Genomic DNA, 14,209 nt, shown 5'->3' with positions numbered 1-14,209 from the left:
CCCAGCACAACTATGCATGGGCAGACCACAGTCTTTTCCACAGTGTATGATTACTTTAACATCAATATCTGTGAAGGAAATGGTGTACACTTTGTGAATGTGTGCTGGAAAATGTGATTATTGCATGAACATAAATGACACATTTGTGCTCTCACCATGAATATTAAGACATTTGCACAAGCCAATGACTACATGCAGAGGCTCTCCTCACTCAAATAGTCATGTCAACTCCCACTGAACTCAGTACAAATTAGAGGGCCCATCCTCCTTCCTACAGTAAAAGCTGTTAGAGGGCACCTAGGTGGGGGGATGGAGGAGAGAAATACACTGCAAGATTCCCTTTGCTGAGGTTCCTTCAAACTCTTCCATCATAGGGTGGGACTTCTTCCCTGTGTACATAGCAGTAGAATTGCCCCAAAATCTTTTCAAACATCCAATCTTAAAGACCTTCTTCTGGGCACCTGTGTACTGGGAGTGGGAAGATGTGCTGGGGTTAACCCTTTGTTCTGCTTAGAGGTCAGGCAGTGCCCTTGTGCTCTGTCACATGCCTATGGGTTAAGCCTTCCCTTCCTTTTCCCCAGATGACTTCTTAGGATGAACATCCTCATCACTTATCACTAAAAACGCCTCTTCTTTTATGTACAGAATGAAGTCACTTCCTTTTCTGGATGAATTTGAAGAAACCCAAAACACAGTTATTATGCCTGAGATGAACCGCGTGTCCAGCAATGAACCACGAACTACTTCCCTCACCTTTGAAACAGAAGGACAAAATAACAGGAAGAACTTGATGAGTGCCAACAGGGGTTTGAAAGATTTACCTTGTAGCTCTCTTACTGGTGATAGAGGAAGCGACTTCTTGCCCTGGCCAAAAAAAGAAGCCCCCCCAGTTCCTCCACGGAGCACTTCTCGACATCTGACAAGCTCACTTTCTGCAGCTGTACATGTCTCTGAAGTACCCATAAAAGATTCAGGCAGCAGAAGCAACTGTAAGGTTCAGGAGGGTTGGAATGGAAGGAAATGTATTAATACTTCTCTTGCAAAACAAAGTGAAGCTCCTGTGGCACATGTAAATGAAGGGAAGTCTGTGAAAGGTGGTACAGTGGTAACTGCTTCAGTACCTATAGCCAAAAAAGAAAGAGTCTCTGAGTGCAGTGTAGCGGCAGGTTTTTGTCACAACACATGGTCATGTGATGTGGGCAAGCTGGGAAAAGGTACTCAGAGTGGATCTTCCCCATTGTCTGCCCAGAAAAGCTGTTCAGATGGAAATATGGTGCAAACAGAGAATGTGCACAGGAGACATTGCCCTAAATCTCCTAATGTTCTACATTATGGTAATGACTCCTATGACCCTGCAATGCTGCCAAAGGCCCAAAGAAATGAAACATTGGCAGCAAAGATTGATGAATTTAACAGGACTGTATTTCATACAGATAAATGCAACAAATCTTTGCAAGAAAATCAGAAGCTTCAAGCACCAACTGGAGATCATAAACACTGTGGCCCAGGCTGTGACTGTATGGTTAACAGAACAGAAACTGTAAACGCATCTTTTATTTCAAATCCCAGACTCTCTGCAGCAAAGAAACAGGATCCCTGCAGTCCAACCAAAACTGCCAGAACAACAGGGCAACAAAAGCAAATAAATGGACTTCTAAGCACCAGTGGCTACCGGCATATGCTTCACGAGCATGATTGGAAACCAATTAATTTATCTGGTCGCCCACGTTCAGCTGACTCAAGGTCAAACTATGGAGTTGTTGAAAAACTTTTGAAAAACTATGAAAAATCAACAGTTACTTCTTTGTATAATTCTAAATGCTGCAAAGATAAGTGGACACAGTCAGATTCTGAGTTCACAGATGGGAGTTGTGAGACATTGAGTCAGTATTTCGAAATGCTCCAGGGAGAGCAAGGAAAGCAAGAGTTTCAGAGAAATTCAGCCAGGTGTGTTGGGAAGCAAGTCAAACAAGGCAAAGAGAGACAGAAGTTACCAGAGGTAAGATTTATACCCAACTTCAGAAACAAGCCACTTAAATGGGACAGTCCAAAATATCTGTTTATGTAATGTTAGACACTTTGGGTGTGATCCTTATCTCATTTACACCCATGTGAATCAGGAGTGATTCCATGGAAGGTAATGGGCTATATCAGTGTAATACAGGAGTCCTATGGGACCAGATTCTGATCTCAGCTACACTGGTGTAAATCTAGAGTTTAACCTCAGTGTAGTTACTTGAGATTTGCACTGCTATAACTAACATCAGAATCTGGCCCATTTCCCCAGCACCACCCCCATGAGACTTTTCAAAAACCTATTCAAAGGACTTTAACACAGCCACCCATGGCAAAACCTACAGAGAGAACAATCTCCAGAATGATTGCTGTTGCTTGTCCCCTGAAGGTACCATGCCGGGGCTTCTATAAGTTTCCAGTAATGGAGCATTCTCACACATTCTTCCAGCAGATTACTGGCTGGAAGCCCACAAAGGAAAGGATGTAGAGAAACTGGAAAGAATCCAGAGGTGAGCGACAAAGATGATCAAAGGGATGGAATGCCAATCATATGAGCAAAGGCTGAAGGAACTGGGTATGCTGAGTTTGGAAAAGAGGAGATTAAGGGGGATGTGATAGCAGTCTTCAGCTACTTTTGAAAAGCTGCCATAAAAAAAGTAGAGAAAAGTTGTTCTCTCTTGCCACAGAGGATAGGACAAGAGGCAATGGGTTCAAACTGCAGCACAGAAGATTTAGATTAAATTTCAGGAAAAGCTTCCTAACTGTAAGAACAGTAAGACAGTTCTTACTGTCTAGGGAGGTCGTGGAAGTTCCTTCACTGGTGGTTTTCAAAAGGAGGCTGGGTAGAGCCATCTGGCTTGGATGGGTTAGTCATGACAAATCCTGCATCTTGTCAGGGGGTTAGACTAGATGACCCTTGCTGTCCCTAGTAACTTCTGTGATTCTATGATACTTTCATTAGCTCCTCACAGAAATGGGGTAGACTCACTTGGAGCTGTGAAACCCCATAGGGAAAAAAAGGTATGTCAGATCGTCAACTGGTATAATTCAAACTGGCACAATTCCATTGACTTCAGTGGAGCCACATTGATTTTAACAGCTGAGAATTTGATCCTATAGATTTTCTTCTGACCAAGGTTTGAGCCTAACATAAGGGTGTTTTGTTGGTTTGGTGTTTTTTGGGTCAGCTTCACCAGTGTGCAGCAGTGGCATTGGAACACATTTCTAATAGTGGGGTGCTGAAACTCAGCCCCTTGCCTCTGTCCATGTCTCCCCTAGAGCTGGGACTGGGAGCAGGGCTGTGTCTCCTGGAGTGGGGGAGTGGGTAAAGGGGCTTAGGCTGGGGCCACAGCTGGGGGTGGGAGTGGGACCAGGAGCAGACCCCCATGCATGAGGCTGGCAGCCTGGACCCCAGGGGTGGGGGCAGTAGAGCCCGGGGCACAGGGCTGGTAGCTGGGACCCCAGAGTGGGGGAGGCAGCTGGAACCCCACATAAAACCTGGGGGTGCTTCAACACCCCGTGCACCTCTAGTTCCCGCACCTATGGTATGCAGCTAGTTTTCCATAGAAACAACTTAGTTCTACCATAGCCAACAAAATTTAAAAAAAAAAAAGAGAGAAGTTTCTGATTTTTTTGCTCTGTGCAAATCTGATAGGAAATTTCCTCAGTGAATATTTGGAGCAAGAACAATGAGCCAGAGTTTGATTTTATTTTTACTAGCATAAATCCAGAGTAACTCTACTAAAGCCATTGGCCCTGACTCTCCGCTGTCTTAGTCCTAGTGTAGTCATTTATGCCTATGTAAAGTGAGTGTAAAATACTAACTAATCAGACGGGCAGCATTTTAAACTCACCTGCACTCACTTTGCAAAGGTATAAAGAACTACACATGGCACAGTGCCCTGAAGAATCACATATATGGTAACTACTCCGTATTTACACTACTGAAACAAAGAACAGAATCTGGACTGTTGTCTTTCATGTGTTTGTGAAGCTCTGCATGCAGCTATGACACTATATGCATAAATAATCATTATTAACAATTTATGAAGTACAAACATCTACATGTAACAGTAATGGAAACACAGTCCTGTATAATGCGCCTTGGCTGTTACAACAGGATCCATCAAACGATATCTGAAAGGTACATGGAATCCTGTTTCAGTGTATTGTTGCATACTGAGTTATGTTTATAAACCAGCACAAGAGTTCATCCACATAAGTTCCAAAAATGAAAAAGTGCCTGCAGGCTCAATTAATTTATGCTTTGCATATGGGTTAAAATCTTATATCTTCCCTTGTATCTAGCATCCATGTCAACATATCTCATGCTGCAACTAATGTAAAAATTCCTATATATAGAAGTGTCTGTTCCTTTGCATTCTATACATTGCTATGTAAATACATTCTCAGGTCCTTTTAATAGCCCAAGACCACCTGTTCTGAGGTATGCCGCTTCATTCCTTTTACATTCCATGAACGACTGTTATAACTTGTTAAGGCACGTAAGGCAAGTAGTTTCATTTGTGTTCTAGATATCTGTGCCAGCTAAATGTTCAACTGGGAAAGGCTTCTCCCGGCCAGCGCGACCAGCAAATCGACGCTTACCTTCCAGGTGGGCATCCAGATCACCTTCAGCACCACCTGCTGTGAGAATGACCGCACACAGTTATTCTCTCTCACTTCAGTCAAAGACGGCAGTTGTCTGAACTCAAGGATGAATTTGATGATGTTGTGAAATGTGAAAACTCTGCTCCTCTTTATACCTGTGTGTTTTGTGGTTGTGAGAGCAACCAGTTCTACACTGTTGTATATCGTCCAAGAGTAATCCTGTCACTTGACTTACTGGGCAAAGCATTTTCAATCTTAGATCATCATCGCAGTCTTCAGTGTTTTTATTGATGAAATAATTATACCCCTCGTTCGTTCGTTCATTCGTTCGTTCTTTCTATCTTTCTTAAATGGCTCACAAAGAATTCCTTTTGAATGACATCCTCCTTGGTTTGTCAGTCTTTTGAGTTGATACAATGTATAGTTGTATATATTCTGACTTTGCTGCAAACAGCAGAAAGTAAAGCTGTATGCATGATCATGTGTTTGTAGGTGCATGTGTTGGAATAGGAAGTATACAGGTCTGTATTTAGAAGAGACAAACTCTGTGCTAGTGTTGACAGTGAAATGACAACATATATGCCTATATATACTTTGTGTTTATTTAAAAATTTTGAAAATATAAAGTCCTAATGACATTTATATTTTGTACATCTTTTATATAAGTTCACAGGTGTAGTGATTGCACCATAATTGCAGCGACAAGGGCTTGCACAATATGTATCAGAAGCAGACTAGCTTAGTGGATTCCTCAGACATGCTTGATGGCATAACTGTTTGGTTTTTCAACCTTTACGATGCTAGGGTCAAGGTAGATGGGCGTATTTTTTCTGAATTAAAATACTATATGATTAGTACTATGTTAGCTTTTTTCATCACCTGAGATATTCCTAAAACTTTCCACTGCCTTAAAATGCTTTATATGTGCCATTTAATATAACCTACTGTAGGGAATTAACTCCTATAGTTTCAGCTATATTGTAATATACAGTTTATGGAGGAATGAAAAGGATGGTAAGCATGGCATCCAATTTCAAATTTGTTTTCTTTAAACAGTGTATTTAAAAGTATAGCTACATCAGAGAAATTTAACCTGTTTACTTTCAGTGACAGCAGGAGAATAAGGAATGCTATGATTACCAAATGCTGTAGTTATGCTTTCTTACTTTGATACTGGACTTCATAGAGTGTAAGCCAACAGCTAACTTACTGCTCCCATGAATGGTATAAGTGGCAGTCAGTTATGAAGTTTACTTGCATTCTGGCAACAGCCAACGTACAGTACATAAATATTGCCTCAAGAGCTGAAGGAGGTATGATCATTGTGTGCCAGGAGTCCTAGACTGATGGCATTAGAAGTATGTTTTTGCTCTCATCTGTTTGTATATTATTGGCCGCTAGAATGCTTTGTGTGTAGGCTGGCTTATTCCCTTTCCACCGTTTGAATGAAATATTGACACTATTCAGCATTTTTGTTCAACTTTCATAATGACAGTGTTCTCCATTCCAGAAATTTTGTACCCACCATAAAGTTGCCAGATGCATAGTGTAGCAGGGTGATGATAATTTTCCTTGAACAACCAGTTAAGATATTTCTTCAGTTTACTGATATTTACTGCCTACTTTTGATCATCAACTTGCTGAATAACATAGAAAGGAACAAAACCTGCTGTATTCCTTGGTGCATGTAACTTTAATTAACAGAAAGTTATGGAGGTAAACTAATACGTCAAGGACAAGTCCATTTTGTCAAGATCTTCTGAGTTCCTCTAGTGCATATACTTTGGTTTTGACAACTAGAGATCTCAGTAATTTGTGCACTGTAAATACCCTAGAAGGCTGTCTGGACATACTGATTTTAGAAATATACAACTACGGCTGTTTAAAAATGAAGTTGTCTTTGCAGGAGTAAGCACGGCAGAGCCAGTCCCCAGCATTGTAGCCTTAAGTAGCCTTAGTGATATGACATATGCTCTTACTTGCTGTAGAAGGAAGGGGTACTAGTTGGCTTTCCAGTTTCCCCAACATGAGCTAAGACTGAGAAGAGCTGCCATGCTGGAGCTTCTGAAGGGACAGAGCCTCCAGAACAAAGAAATTATAAATCTTCAGAGTGGGACATAACTTTTCTCCCACACCTGATTTCACGAAATGAAGGGCTCCACTGCTTTTGTTTTGTGAGTCTATTGTCAAAATGACAAGTTGAATGATATGTGTTGGTTAAAGTCTCTGTGAAGATGTTCACTCTTTTTATTTACTCTCTGGACCACTGTGAGATTCTTCATACTACTCAGACTAGGAACATGACTGTATTTTACTTTGGCCCTGAAATAAATCCAGTAGAGAGTCTGCAGAGTTCTAAAAGCCTAACCGGCAACAGTTAAATAGAAACCCCTCAGGCACAGTGGAGTTCGCTGCCAGCCCAAACACTTACCAGGTATTGAAAATATGTGAATGTCACTATGAATCCATTGCCTCCCCACTTTGATGCTCAGTTATTTGTATTGAACACAATCACAAAGGAATTGTGGCTTTGTCTACACATAAAAGTTGTATGAGCTTAACAAAATCAGTTTGTACGCCAATTTGGTTAAATCATTGTAAAACCTATGTATAGACCAGGCCTTCGAAATAAGAGAGAGACACCACCCCAGCCAACTTCCCTTGGCTGAAAGGACTGGTTGGCCTGATACAGAGCCCTTGGGCAGGGGGAGATGGAATAAAAAGGTAAATCTCCGAAGAAATGCTTATATATCCTTTTGCCTCTAGCTCATCATTCACTGTCTAGTTCTACTTAATGCTTTATCTTTGCTCTATAGTCTTAGTTATAGTCTTCCTACAAAGAGTACATTTTAAACGATGATAAAGGAATGAAACCAATACTTTGCTTGTTCTCTGTGAGCCACGGAATTAGTGTATTGACCTTTACACATACGGTAGGGGGTGAACTGGCCATTATCAGAATAAATTGCCAAGCTGTGTAATCTAATTTTTCAATGTTCTTTTGAGCACCAGTTCTACTGCCCTTTGATTCTGTTCAGTATGTACACAGTTGTCTATTTAAGAATATGTTTCTGCTGAAACTGTAAATAGGGATCTTGTATCGAAGTGGCCTCAGTATTATTTTTGCAAAGTTCCACAGCATCCCAGCAGGCTGGCTACCTACATCCCAATTTTAAATTATGGACTAAGTATAAATTCCTTAGCATGCAAAAAGTATGCAGTTTTCACAGTGTTGCTATGAAAATAATTTCTTTGGCGTTGAGGCCTGCAATATACAATTCTATCTAGTATACTATCATTATTCTTGGAGCAATCTGTAATATTCTCTTTGACTGTGTACGTCCTCTTTAAAATGAAAGACAGAAGACATTTACTTTTATCTGCTAAATCTGAAAACCTTTTTTGCATCTGGCCTTTCTACCACTTCTTGATTCCCAGTGGATGTATGTTTTCTGTGTGGTTCCTTGCCAATGGTCCGTACGTATTTGACATACAGTAGGATTTTCTGTTTGTACTGCACTCAAGATTTTTTCCTCAACACATCTTGTTCTTAAAACTGTTGATACTGTTGCCATCCATAAATATATTATATCTCAATTTATTGTTTTGCGTCATTTGAAATGCACTTTCTTCATCAACTGTTAATGTCATATACTATGTAAAACTTGTTAGTCTTATAGTTTAAGGATGGTTAATCTGTTTCTGAGGTTCCTTTTTTTTCTTTTCTATTTATAAAGCATTTACATTAGCAGGAACATGTTCCTAATGTGCATTGTACAATCAGCAGCTATGTGGCTATGACATTTAGTGCTTATAATGCCTTGATAGGATGTTACTCTGAAAAGTATTGTACTGGAACTTCCTTAGAGTATCACAGACTGAACCCACAGTATGAACAACGTCAAGTGTATGAATGAAAATCAGGAACATAACAGAAGAATCAAATATCAAGGCGCTACACTTGGAGTAAATGTGTGGCTAGTTCTTTGTTTCTAAGGAAACATCCCATTGTACTGCCTGTAGCATATCCTTTGAAATTTCCAGTAATGTATTTTTTTTCACCTGTGCTTTGTGGATACCAAATTCCAGTTTTTCTGCTTTATGTGCTTTATAACAGCAGTTGATGTTGGCGATTTCAAATTCTCACCCATTAATGTTAAAAAATATGCATTTTTGCTGAGTGTTTATCAGCAACTGTATGGTTTCACATGTTAATCCTTCTAGGGTCATTATTGTTTTACCAGCAGATATGCTATAGCACTCATGATTTGGACATTATGAAATTTATGACCTGTAGTCTCAGGTCATCAAAGGTGTTTAAGTGCCTAACTCCCAATGACATCAGTGGCAGTTATATACTTAAATACTTTGGAGGATACGGGCCAAACATCTTTCATTCACACACAAATCCCAACACTTGCAGAGAGAGGAGCCCTGATGAAGTGTGGCTATCCTTGTAAGGTGGAATATGACTGGTATTTCCTTCCAGCACACAGTGGGCTATGATGTAACCCCCCCCCCCCATCTCTCCCCCGTTGATCATGCAAGTTGTGGGGGCTGTCTTCAGGCAACCTCACTCTCAATCCAGCATGTCTTTTTCCTTACAGGGACAAAATTGCAGCTCCTGTGCTCTGTTCTGTTAAGGACCTGCTCTCCGTTAATACTCCCAGGGACATGGGACCCCCTATTGGGACTGGGAGGAGGCAGGGCCTGTCATGAGAGGCAAAGCTGGCTTGCTGTGCAGGGGGTACATGCTTTACTTTGTAAGGGCCCATGTAGGGTGTGCTCTCCCCTTAAGTGCCTCCCAGAGGCCATGGTGCTGGAACAATTTTTATAGTGGGGATGCTGACAGCAGAAACCCTGTATTTGGGTTGTTATTACTACTGCAAGTCAGGGGGTGTGGCAGCACCCCAGCACTTGTAGTTCCAGCACCTATGCCAGGAGGTGCTGACGCCCCACCTTCTCTAACTTGTGTCTATACCTTCATGGGGTAATCTGACCCCACATAAGAGTAAGGGTGGGAAGAATCTAATAAAGGTTTTTCTTATGTAGTTGAAATGATAGAAAAATTACACAGGCCCGAATCAGTGGCCTTTAAAGGAATTCAGCCAAGATGCAGTGTGTGTGCAGGGGTGGAAACTCCTGCACTTCCAGTAAGGTACCATGGGACTGAATGGTTTGCAGAGGGGAAATCATCACATTCAAATGGCAGCATCTGCCAGGGTGACAGGCCATATTTTAACATGATTTGGATAGGTATGTTGCAAGTACGTTGCAGCTTGCACTGGTGTTAAATTCCCTGCTATTTGCTAGGGAAAGGGAGAGTAAAAAGACAACTGTATAATGGTAACATGGTGGCTTAATGCATGTTACTAGGACTTCACTTGTGGCTGAATTTTTGCAGCTTTTCTCCCCCACCACTCATCCTGCATTCTCCTCAGTTCAAAGTGGGTCTTGCTCTGTAGGTACTTAAACCTCTCTTTCTTTGAGATGGAAGTGAGATCATTCTGCTTGTCACTTTGGAGTTTGGAAATGTCCTCATTGTTCTCGTTGAACCAATCCTGGTGTACACTTTTCTTTGGCCCCAGCACTGATTTAACTATCAAGAATCACACCTTTGTAGTTCCATTTTTCTGTTGGTTTTCCAGAGATTGGTGGCCCATGAAGAAAGCTTGTCAAGTGACTGCTGAAACTGCACATGATGGCTGATGTGTTTGAGGTAGGGCTGACAATTAATCACAGCTGACTCATGCATTTAACTCAAAAAATTAATCGCGAGTAAAAAAATTAATTGCGCTGTTAAACAATAAAAGACAAATTGAAATTTATTAAATATTTTTAGATGTTTGTCTATATTTTCAAATATATCAATTTCAGTTACAACGCTGAATACAAAGTGTACAGTAATCATTTTATATTATTTTATTACAAATATTTGCACTGTAAAAATGATAAAAGAAATAGTATTTTTCAGTTCACCTCATACAAGTACTGTAGTGCAATCTCTTTATCATGAAAGCACAGCTTACAAATGTAGCTTTTTTGTTACATAACTGCACTCAAAAACAAAACAATGTAAAACTTTAGAGCCTACAAGTCCACTCTGTCCTACTTCTTCTTCAGCCAATCGCTAAGAGAAACAAGTTTATTTACATTTACCGGAGATAATGCTGCCCACTTCTTAATTAAACTGTCACCTGAAAGTGAGAACAGGTATTCACATGGCACTGGTATAGCTGGCGATGCAAGATATTTATGTGCCAGATGTTCTAAAGAGTCATATGTCTTTTCTTGCTTTGACCATCATTCAGAGTACATGCTGATGATGCTCGTTAAAAAAAATGCATTAATTAAATTTGTGACTGAATGCCTTGGGGAAGAATTGTATGTCTCTTGCTCTGTTGTGCCTGCATTCTGCCATATATTTCATGTTATAGCAGTCTTGGATGATGACCCAGCACATGTTGTTTGTTTTAAGAACACTTTCACTACAAATTTGATAAAATGCAAAGAAGAGTCCAATGTGAAATTTCTAAAGATAGCTACAGCACTCGACCCAAGGTTTAAGAATTTGAAGTGCCTTCCAAAACCTGAGAGGGACGAGGGGTGGAGCATACTTTCAGAAGTCTTAAAAGAGCAACACTGTGATGAGGAAACTACAGAACTCAAACAGCCAACAAAGAAAATCAACCTGCTGCTGGTGGCATCTGACTCAGATGATGAAAATGAACAAGTGTTGGTCCGCCTTGCTTTGGAGAGTTATCAAGCAGAACCCATCATCAGCATGGACGCACGTCTCCTGGAATGGCGGTTGAAGCATCAAGGGACATATGAATCTTTAGCGCATCTGGCGCATAAATATCTTGCTTTGCCAGCTAAACCAGTGCCATGTGAATGCCTGTTCTCATTTTTAGGTGACATTGTACACAAGAAGCAGGCAGCATTGTCTTCTGCAAATGCAAACAAACTTGTTTGTCAGAGTGATTGGCTGAACAAGAAGTAGAACTGAGTGGATTTGTAGGTGCTAAAGTTTTACATTGTTTTGTTTTTGAATGCAGTTATATTTTGAACATAATTCTACATTTATAAGTTCAGCTTCCATGATAAAGAGATTGTACTGCAGTACTTGTATTAGATGAATTGAAAAATACTATTTCTTTTATTTTTATAGTGCAAATATTTGTAATAAAAATAAATATAAAGTGAGCACTGTACACTTTGTATTCTGTGTTGTAATTGAAATCTATATATTTGAAAATGTAGAAAACATCCAAAGATATTTAAATAAATGGTATTCTATTAATGTTTAACAGTGCGATTAATTTTTTTAATCGCTCGACAGCCCTAGTTTGAGCTTTGCTATGTTGAAGGCTGTTCAGGTAATCCTGGGGCGCTTGCGTTGTGAGGGGCTACGTGCAGGTTGAGCATTGCTCTTACCAGTATAGTCTGTCCAGCATTCTGTGTCATGCATGGCTCTGTTAATTCTGACATCATGGATGTCTCACTGGCGAGTGATAACAGTCAATCAGGTGCCATTGTTTGGACCATGGGTGCATCCATGTCGTTTTATATTTATCATTTTGCCTAAAGACAGTGTTAGTGATGAGCAGACAGTTCTGCACATTTACCCAAGAGGAGTCCATTGCTGTTCATCTTTCCTACTCCATGTCATCCTATCACACCTCTCCAGTCACTGCTTTCTCTACCAACTATAGCATTGAAGTCTCCCAGCAGGAGTTATCATATTCAGGGGTGATCTGATGATGGATTCCAGGTCAGAGTAGAACTGCTCCTTCCTTTCCTCTGTGCTGGTCAGTGTAGGCACATAGGCACTGATGAAGTGACGTGCCGCAAAGGATTCACGGGGAGTCAAAGTTTCATTCAGAACAACGGGGAGATGAGGAAGTTGTTTCAGGATAGATGTCCTAATTGCAAATCCAACTCCATGGATCCTGTCTTCATCCTCTGCTTTTTGTTTCCAAAAGAAAGTAGTAGCCTCCTAGATCACTGATGGAACCTTCTCCTGCCAGTCTAGTCTTACTCAGTGCTAAAATATCAATATTATAGTGGGCGAGTTCTCTGGAGACAAGAGCTATTCTTCTCTCAGGCTTTTCTGCATTGCCTCTATCCATAAGGGTGCAGACGTTCCATGCTTCTAGAATGTTTATTGGTTTTTGACCCACTGTAGGATGATCTGTCAGCCATGGTGGTCTGACCAAATATTATGGGGCAGGCAATGTTTAGGGCATCTTTTCTAGCCCCTCCCTTTAAAAGGGTGAACACAACCAGCATGGAGGAAATGCTATTGAGAGCACAACTTAGGTGGACGCAACATGTCATCAGAGTGGAAGACCGCTGTCTCCCAAAATAGATCTTGTATAAGGAGCTGAGTCAGGGCAAAAGAAAGAAGAGTCATCCATCTAAGCACTTTAAAGACTACCTGAAGAGCAGTGTCCAGTGGTCTGGTATTAATCTCAAAGAATTTAAGCAAATGGCTCAGAACTGTACTCACTGGCGATCTTTGACAAGATCAGCATATAACAGACTTGAGTGGGGTCCACAAAATCATCTCCAGGCTGCATCATCAAATATCATAGATATGGACTTCCCATGACCTCAGTGCAGCCAACTCTGTGCATCAGGGTTCAGACTTCAGAGTCATATGCTTAACCAGAGATGAGAATTGTGAAAATATCATTGTCATCATCAGCAATGGGCTACCAACATTAGGATTCCTCCCAGTGGCTAACCACGGGTTACTATTTTCTTTTTTAGCTCAAGTGGTAGAAGCCCATATTTTTTGTGCTGAAGACCCCAGAGTTAAATCTCGGCTTACGACTGATTCGTGTGTCAGTGTGCATACATGTGCACACGCAGCCATGACTTGTTACTAAACAGCACTCCAGGTGGGACATGAAATGCTGTGCACTTCATAACAATGATCTCATGGTTTAGAGCAGGGGTCAGCAACCTTTCAGGAGTGGTGTGCCGAGTCCTCATTTATTCACTCTAATTTAAGGCTTTGCGTGCTTGTAATACATTTTAACGTTTTTTAGAAGGTCTCTCTATAAGTCTATAATATATAACCAAACTACAGTTATATGTAAAGTAAACAAGGTTTTCAAAATGTTTCGGAAGCTTTATTTAAAATTAAGTCAAAATTGAGATCTTATCAGTTTACTGTGATCCTTGCCCTTGCTTTTCCGTGCTGAGTTTTCCAATGTCTGGTGGCATGTATTTGGATACTTTAAGCTGCACACAGGCTTCTGAGTGATCAGTTGTTAACTGGCTCCGAGAGGGACAGAGGACAGATTTCATGTGTGAAAATACCTGTTCACACAGGTGTGTGGATCCAAATGCTGAAAGCATTGCAAATGCAATTTTCTTCACACAGTTACATTTCACTGACAGGGACATCCAGCAGGTCAGAATTGAGACCCCATGATCTCTCTCGAAAGCTTTAAGTGCGCTCTGCACATCTACAAACGTTGATGCCCACAATTCTGAGCTTTTTAACTGAATGAGCTGCATTTCAAAATCTTCAACACCCATCCACTGAAATACAGACAAATCCAAGTCATTT

At 40.7% G+C, this 14,209-nt stretch overlaps 1 protein-coding gene across 4 annotated transcripts in view; it reads left to right on the top strand.

Annotated features, from left to right (window-relative positions):
• MTCL3 (MTCL family member 3) overlaps nt 1-4,941 on the top strand; it is a 66,308-nt gene extending 61,367 nt beyond the window's left edge. For all 4 annotated transcript variants that reach the window (XM_032777648.2, XM_032777647.2, XM_032777645.2 and 1 more), the window contains exons 6-7: nt 646-1,999; nt 4,551-4,941. In XM_032777648.2, coding sequence (XP_032633539.1) covers nt 646-1,999; nt 4,551-4,724 — 1,528 coding nt within the window. In that variant the 3' untranslated portion in view covers nt 4,725-4,941. The remainder of the gene's footprint in view (nt 1-645; nt 2,000-4,550) is intronic.
• Nucleotides 4,942-14,209: the final 9,268 nt, after the last annotated feature.

The sequence above is a fragment of the Chelonoidis abingdonii genome, chromosome 3, assembly GCF_003597395.2.
Source record: "Chelonoidis abingdonii isolate Lonesome George chromosome 3, CheloAbing_2.0, whole genome shotgun sequence".
Classification (NCBI taxonomy): Eukaryota; Metazoa; Chordata; order Testudines; family Testudinidae; genus Chelonoidis; species Chelonoidis abingdonii.
This window is presented reverse-complemented; position numbering and strand designations above follow the sequence as displayed.